Source organism: Muscardinus avellanarius (genome assembly GCF_963383645.1).
Source record: "Muscardinus avellanarius genome assembly, chromosome: 7".
NCBI lineage: Eukaryota > Metazoa > Chordata > Mammalia > Rodentia > Gliridae > Muscardinus > Muscardinus avellanarius.
The window spans coordinates 21146034-21154499 of NC_137793.1; the positions used below are offsets into that span (position 1 = coordinate 21146034).

An 8466-nucleotide genomic window follows, 5' to 3' on the forward strand; every position below is an offset into this window, starting at 1 on the left:
ACAAAAACCAGAAAGCACTTTGCCCGGTATATGGGCAACTTGGATAGAGATCCATAGGGCCAGCTAACTGAAATTGCAGAGGAAATAAATAGCGGGAAATGGTGAACGGAGTGGCTAATTTGTTAGAGGAGGAAATAAAAATAACAAATGTTCCTGAAAAGCTGATGTGATGAAATGATTTGCTGAGATGCAATTAGGATAAATACAAAGTGTCACACTTAGCTGTCAAAAAGTCTACTGCACAAGTCTAGGATGGGGGGCAGAGAGATACAGCAGGGAAGGTTGGGAGATTTTTGAGGAAGCAGGAAAGGAACCTGAGCAAACTGAGCCATGCCAGGGCCATGGCTGTTCAAAGCGGAAAAGGTGACTTTAGAATGCACTTGTAGGAGCCAAAGAAGACAGTGGGGATGCATAAACTAACACATGTTCACCATCCATAACCTGAAAATCAAAAACACTCTAAAATCCGAAACCTTTTGAGCACTCACATGATGCTACAAGTGGAAAGTCCAATACCATGAAATCTCATTTCATGCACAAAGATATTTCGGTTAAATGATTCAGATGCATACAAAACATGAATGGATCTTGTATTCAGACTTGAGTCCCATCTCTGAGATACTTCATAATGTATATGCAAATATTCCCAACTCCAAAAAAAAATTCTGAAATCAGAAATACTTCTGTTCCCAAACATTTCAGATAAGGGACTCTCAACTTTAGTCAAAGAAGATTGGGATCTATTTAGAAGAGAACTTGGACTGGAGTGCAGAGTCCATCCCAAGACTGCAACACATACAGAATAGTTGAAATGATTACGAAAGTTTATGGGAGAACAGAGAAGACCGAGATAAGTGGGTGGTGAGAACCACAACAGCAGTACGATTTTTGAAAACCTATCATTTGGGAGAAAGGTAATACTTGCTCTGTGTAACAACAATCAATGGGAAAGAACTTCAACCCCCACATGAAGAAAAATTTCTTATTAGGATGGTTTTTGACAAAGGAAATAAACTGCTGGAGGAAGAGGTGGGCTTCTCATCACTCCAGCAAAAGAATACAGTTCCCCTGTTACGTTGATGGAACACCAATTTTCACTTGGTTCGAACTTGGACCGAAGAACCTTTTTTGAACCTAGAAATAAATATTTTTCCAAATCAGGCTTCATTCTGAGCATGTTCTGGGAGAAGGAGTAGACAGTAAGACTTAATAATGATAGGAACCTTCATGATGGATGGCCCAGGAAGTCTGTAAAACAATGTCTCGGGAAGGGGGTTTTATTGTTATTCCCACTTTACAAACAGGAGACTGTAGTCCTCAGCTTATAGGTGGCAAAACCAGGAATTGAGCCTTGTCTGCCTCTGGAGCCCTTACTTTTATTTACAAAGATCATTACTTTCCCCGCCTCCTGTCCACTCACTATTAAGGATTTTCACTCCTTCCCCTTGGCCAGTTTTTCCCAGGGATCACTGGATCAAATATGGCCCTGGCCATACAGCTATGGACATCACGGGAGTGAGAAAGAATGTGTTGTTTGGCCTCCCAGCAGAAGCAGTAGTAACAAAATAGTCCAGGTCTACAGAAAACAGAAGCAGAGGAGTTCTAGAATGAGCTTCCTACCTGAGCAAAGCTGATTTAAATTGAAGGATGGGTCACAACAAAGGAGAGACAGCCTGGAGAAATGGGCAGTGTGCAAGGTGGGGGCGCCCTCTGCATCCATGGCACTGGGGATCCTGGCCACCCAGGAATGCTCTCTGGGACAGACTCTGCCCCTGTCTTTTGTTTCTCTTCCTTTTCAGAGGTTCTAAAAAAGGGTTAAGGCCACCTTATAGAGGGAGGGTGAGGCAAGCTGGTAAATACAGCTGTTTCAAGTAAAAGCAATAAGGGAAGCAGACACGGGAATCAGAAGAAGGGAGTGCGTAAGGGAAGACAGGAGTGAGTGTAAACGTGGAGAGGGGGAAAAGCCAGGGCCCCAATTTCCCCCATGGAAGCCCCCCCCCCAAATAAATAAAATGCATTCCTTATTTAAACAGACCACAAGGCAGCACACCCATGGAAAAGATATAAACCACTTCAACTGTAATCTACTTTTTATGGAACAGAGGCCAATGTGGGATTAGCTGCAAGGGTAGGACAGAGGGAGAATTAGGGAACCAGGCAAGAGGGTGTGGAGCACAGTCCACATTCAGGCATGAAACCTGCCTCCTCAGGCCTCTGAGTTGGAGCAAAATTTAGGGTGGACATCATAAACCATCCAGCTAGACAGACCCCTGAGTTGAACAAATAGAAACGAAGGCCTTGGTCTCCACCAGTCACAGTGGGCTGAGGGAGGACTGTGTTAAGCACTTTCTGTACACAATCTCATTCCGCCCACCCAAACAGGAATGCTTATGATACATCCTCTACAGTGGGGTAAATTGAAGTCAGGGAAGCGACCACAGCCCTGACGCTGAGCCAACAACGTGGTAGGCACGGTGCAGTTCACACACAGGCACAGCCTGCCTGAGGCTGCATTCATGACATTCCGACTTTCCCATGCAATCTTCTGCCCTGCGTTACAGGTGTAGAAATGAGGCCCAGAGGGATTAAAGACTGTGATCCAGAGGAAAGGAGCAACATGCCTGTCCCCGGTGCAAGAGCAAGGGTGGAGCAGAGCTGGAATTCAAACTCAGAGCTGCTAAGAGCCGACCCCGGCCCAACGCACAGTAGGTAGGGCTCAGAACCCAATGGCGAGGGTCAAGAAAAAAGAAATATCAGGAAGCCCAGATGACTGGCCAAAGCAAAACTTCATAATGATCCTACAAATATATACCAATTAATACAAGAAGAGCAGCAATCAAAAACCAGGGAGAGCTCGGGGTGAGGCTGATGAATCCCTGATTGGAAAGTCCTGTGGTCCCAGTATTCAGGATCACAGGTTCTTTTCATGGGCATGTGCACAGTAGGAGTTTTGTGAGGTTGCTAAGCAACACCTGGAATCAGAGTGCAGAGCTGATCAGTTAGAAGGAGTCTTTGGTGACTCTCACAAGGCAATAATTTTAGTTTGCAAAATCCAAATTTTAGATAACCTTATTATCTCGTCTGATAAGCGACCAATAAGTAGCCCTTCAGCCATTCATTAAAATGCAAATCTGTAATGTCCCCGCTTTCCCTATTCAAAACTAAAGACATGCTTGTATTTTTTGAGGCTCATGAGACCTTTATCCAACACCTATTTGTTGAGAATTTAAAAAGTGCCAGACCCTGTTCTAGGCCTGAGAAAGAGGATCACTTCACCAGTAGGCTACAGATTCTACTTGGAAAGCCTCTCAGACCAAGGTAAAATTCTGCTTTCAGGGAAATGAAGCCCAGGTAGGTACAGCAATCTGTTCAGAGCTGCACAGCACTTGGCAGGCAGGTGCACTCCGCTGCTCAACAAGCCATCCAGGAAAGCACCCGCTTCCCCGAAGGGCCGCATCATCAAGGTTGGTCCAGAGAGGCCCGGCGATTCGGTGAGTCACCAGCTTGTCCCTGGTCATCTGAGCTGGCCCCGAGGGCTGGGAGAAGCCGGATGCAGGGCTTGGCTGTCGAGCATCTTGGAAAGTGTCCCACTTGACCTGGGGACCTCTGTGGTCAAGTGAGGGAAAGCCTATGACATGGTGTCGGTTTTTATTGGACCCAACCACCGGCGGGCTCGCCGTCATCTGGAGCGATGGAGAAAATTAAGTTACCACATTCTCACGTTTCAGCCTCTTGCCCGCTTTCCTTCGCAAACAGGAAATGTTTATTTAAATACAGCAGTCTCCAGTATGTTTGGAGCCAAGCGAAAAACCAAAGATGTCCACTCTTGCCCCCTCTCCGCTGCTGGGGCGGCCGCCTCGCTGTGGGTGAGGGCCTCGGCCTGCCTCCAGGCGAGACGGGGCGATGAGGCCCCTCGCAAGAGCTCATATTCACGGGCGGCCTCTGTTTCCAGGCTGAGATTGTGGTCGGGGAAGAATTACATCTGCGGGCTCCTTTTGTGCACAGAAGGGTAAACGTAACATCTGTTTACTCTGTGCTCCATGGTAAATTTTTCTCTTTCAGGAACCACCACTTACTTCCTCTCTTCCCCAAGCCTCTGTCTCTGCTTCAGAGATAATAAATGATGCCGAATTCTCCTCTCCGTTTGTTTAGATTTCTTGTGGGTGTCACCTCCTCAGGGAGGAAGAAAAAATAATCCTCAGTAGATTATAACAGAGTTTCTTTTTCTGTGTGATAGGAGGCTGACATTGTGAGGAAGAACTTGAAACAGAGACACCCCCAACCCCAACTCTGACACCAGCTGAATTATGAGCAACCCCAGCCTCATTTCTGGCCTGAAGCTAAGTCCAAATGGAGACCACAGTATCCCAGCCCAGGTATTGCTTAATGGCATATCACGAGGCTTCTGAACTCACAAGCATCCCAGGAAACAAGCCTGTGCACACGTGCGCACACATGCATCCCTTCATTGGGAGGCGGGATAGCAGGAGCTGACAAGAGAGGAAAATGCTTCTTTGTTTTAAAACACAACTTCAACATTTGAGATAAGAACACGGGATTTTCAGTCGGGCCAGCTTGGGAGCATTGGATGGCTGTGCTGATAAAATTGGTGCCCCGGGACAAACTAGCCCTGGGAAGGTTAGATGGTTCATCTAAGGAAGTTTCCTTCCTACCCTCATTGCTTACATACTTGAAGTGGCCCTGTTCGTTCTCTTCTGTAAATGCTATGATTTTATATACAGTTGCTGGCATGCAGGGGAAGCTCAATACTGTTTGTTGAATGGATGTAGGGAGGAATGAATGAGAAATCCTCCCTGAAGGAATCCTCAGCATAGCATAGAAATGCCAAACAGTATTCAAGAGTGTGCAGGACTGAAATGTTACATCTGAGTTCTGTTACATAGAGAGGGCATGTGGGTGGAGGAGGGCTATTGGGCCTTAAACCCCGCAGTGACCCTGACCCAGCTTTCTCCTAAGGACCCCCAGTCCAAGAAGGAAGGGACTAGATGACTGGCAGCCCCGTCACAGCCATGCATGGTGGCCAAATCACCACCCTTTGCCAGAACTGAGCCAGATGAAACCGACACTTCAAAGCAGCTACCCTCTGTCAATGCTAGTCAGCGACCATGACCGTGGCAGGCAGCCCCTGAAATTGCCCAGGACACCAGTCTCTGCCCAGTTTCTCCAGTTGTAGAGCAGATGGGCTTCCCTGAGCTGCCTGGCACTCCTGTGGGAGGTGGCTGGATGGTATAAGAGCCACAGCACCGCACCCATCTCTTCTACAAACTTCCCACACACCAGGAGGAGAGGGTTGGTTTGCCAAACACGCAACAGGGTTATAAAGATGGGCACGGAGCAGTCTCAAGACCCCAAGCAGAAGAGCTGATGTCAAAACTGAGCTGCACGTGCCCAGGATACGCCCAAAGCAGCAGCAACCACTGCGGATTCCATGTCCCAAGCCCAGCCTGGACCCTTTTGGTGCCGTCTATAATCTTGGCCCAAACTGACCCCGTGTCCTAATGAATCAGCAGACTGGTGAGGGCTGGGGGCTTAGGAGCTGGACTCACTTTGATGCAAGCACTTAACTTGCTACAAGACCTGGAATAACAAGATGGTTCAACTGTAAAATGGAGTAAGCAGCATTACCTATGTAACCAACAGGACTGCTGTGGAGATTCAACTGTAGACATTCAAGGGTGTAACACACACACCATTAGGGCAGGAGAATTCATTCAACATTAACTATAGTTACTGTGGTGCCAGCTCATGCCGCCAGTACTGGTGTGAGGAGGGGAACGTAGTTTGTAAGTATCTAAATACAGGACTAAAAGGAGTTTTCACTGATGGGGTCTACTATAATGTCTGAACTAAGGTTTAGAAAAATGAATTCTGACCCTTTATAGTTACCAACTCTGTGTCTGCTTGGATAAGTCATTTCACATGTGTTAATGAAGATCCAGCTTTTTAGCCTAATAAGAAAATCCTTGCACTTAAAAAACAAAACAAAACAAAACAAAACAAAAAAACTGTTTTCAACTAAAGGAAGGCACTGGGAGTTAGGAAGGCTGGCTGAATCTCTGCCCAGAGTTCCAAAAAGTAAGGGTGGATCATAAAGGTGACTAGTAGAAATAAACCCTGGGACAATTGATCTAATCTCAGCCCTCTTCCAGCCAAGTCGAGGTGGAGCAGAGGACCAGAGAGAGAGAGCCTATCACTCTAGAGCAAGCCCTCTCTCACTCCTAGGCTGGCTTCCCAGGCGGCTCCCCCTAAAAGGCCACCAAGTCCCCCTCCTTCCACCCTGCCCCCAACTGTGGACCCAGAGGAGCCCACCCCGGCGTCCAAGTTTTGAATTTGGTCTGAGGATCAAAATGATAAGTGTTTCCAAAACGTTGACATATGAAAAGTAAATATTTGGTTGCACAATTGGAGTTAAAACGAGGGTCAATCCACTCCACTCTCCAAGCGCCTCTCCCCTCGCTGCCAAGCCCAGGATCCGAAGCTGAGTGCGGTTTGTAAGATTATAGCGCTCGGTCTCATTTAAAGGGCTGTCAGCATTTCCATTCTTCGGCCCGTTTGGGGAGGCATTTATAACCGAGCCATAAAAAATTCACCCGGGCTGCAACTTGGCATCTCCCAGGCTGCGCTCCAGGCAGGGCGGCCTCTGGGAGCACCCACTCTGAACCCGTCCGGTTCTACACAAGTTAGACCTTCAAACACACTGTCAACTTGCCTCGCAAGGGCAGCCACGGAGCAGCTGGCCCATTTTACTGTTCAGGCTGGTCACAGTCTTGGGGACCGCTTTCCTGTCTCAGCTCCCTGACTCCCAATCAGTGGCTTTGATAGCCTTCTCCTTCGCCTCTCTTTAATGGGCACGGACTCCTAACTCCCACCCCAAGACCTTGGGGCTGCAATGTTTGATTTTTCTTCCCCTTGCCCTCTCCCTCGGTTCCCTGCAAGCTGTCAGCCGGCCAGCACCCCTGGGCCCGCATCCCTGGATAAGCGCCCCTCCATTGCTCGTCTGGGGGCTTGGAGACTTCTCTCTCCACACCTGCCCAAAGCCACAGCACCCCCCCGCCGCCCCCGCCCCAGCTCAAAGAACGAGGGATCAGATTGGGAGTGAGAGAGAGAGAACAGAGCCTGCATCCAGCAGCGGAGGGGGAAAGGATATCTGGCGCTCGAGGGGCCCCCGGGGGGCCCCAGGTGGGTGGCCCGCGCGGGGCGGGGCGGGGTACTCACAGGCGCTCTGCGTTGCGGGGGATGCCCCGGGGAACTGCCCGGAGGCCCAGCCCGTGGCAGTCCACGCTGGCGGCGGAGCAGGTACACTTGGTGGGGCAGGCGGCGGCGGGGGGCCCGCTCAAGACGCTCGCCAGCGCCAAGGCCAGCGCCAGGCGGGCGCGCACGGCCGAGCCGGCGCCCGTGCGCCCGGGGGCCATGGTGCGCTGGGGCCCGCGCCCGGAGAAGGCTGCCTGGGCCGGGCAAGACGCGCGGAGTGCGAGCCGGAGCGCGGGCGGCCTGGGAGCGGGCGGCGGAGTTGGCGCGGAGGAGGGGCGAGCCGGCGCTCAGGCGCACGGGGCGCGGGCGGAGCAGGGCGCGCCGGGCGGCGGCGGCAGCAGCTCCATCGGCGGGGCCGGGGCTGCCCCGCTGCGCATCGCTGGCTGGGAGTGCCCAGGTGCCGATCGCCCCTGGGCGCGCCGGCCGGCCTCGGGGGCGGCGGGCCGGGTCGGGGTGCCGGGCCGAGCGCGGCGGGGCGCGGGGCCCGGGGAGGTCCGGCGCGGAGCTGGGCTGGGGAGCGCGGCGGCCAGGACACGGGGCGGCCGGGCAAGCTGGCCGGCACTCGATCTCTCCATTCACTGAGCCCGGCAGACACCGGAGACGCGGGGCCCACCCTTCCACCCCCCCACCAACAAAAACGCCAGCTCCGCCTCCCATTGGCTGCGCCGCGCGTCATGTCGACTAAGTTGGGAACTTTGCTGGAGCGACCCGGAGCCGGGAGGGAGGAGGCATCGGCGGAGCTAAGGAGAAGGAAAGGGGTTCAGTGTGTGGCGCCCCGGGAAAGGAACATTGGAACGCGTTCTCTTTTAGCATCCAAGGACTGATAACGTGTGTGGCACTTCTTTTTTTTTTTTTTTATTTCTGGCAGTAAGCTGGACACTCAGTCCCAACATTGACTCTAAGGGAAGCGCCTGAGTACCTCCGGTTTGAAAATCAAAATCCAAAGCTCAGAGGAGTGAAGTGACTTCCCCGAGGTCACACAGCTATTAGGGACGCCAAACTCCGGCACTCTCACCCCTGGGAACTTTGTCCCTGCCTCGTCTAGTACTCCTGGCAGAAACCCACAGCTGCTTCTTAGAGAAGTCCTCGACACTACTGCGCTCAGTCACACATGTCACTAAAAGGGTGATCCGGGATGTTGAGGTCGCTGCTGGCAAATTCCACCTGGAGAACACTCCAGCTGTGCCCAGACCC

General features: G+C 51.4%; 1 protein-coding gene across 2 annotated transcripts in view; it reads right to left on the reverse strand.

The window, feature by feature from the left end:
- The window catches only part of SLIT3 (slit guidance ligand 3), a gene marked incomplete at both ends in the record, with an annotated part of 608792 nt that extends 601359 nt beyond the window's left edge, over nt 1-7433 (reverse strand). For both annotated transcript variants that reach the window (XM_080699310.1, XM_080699309.1), the window contains one exon: nt 7237-7433. In XM_080699310.1, coding sequence (XP_080555436.1) covers nt 7237-7433 — 197 coding nt within the window. The remainder of the gene's footprint in view (nt 1-7236) is intronic.
- Between the last annotated feature and the right edge of the window lie 1033 nt (nt 7434-8466).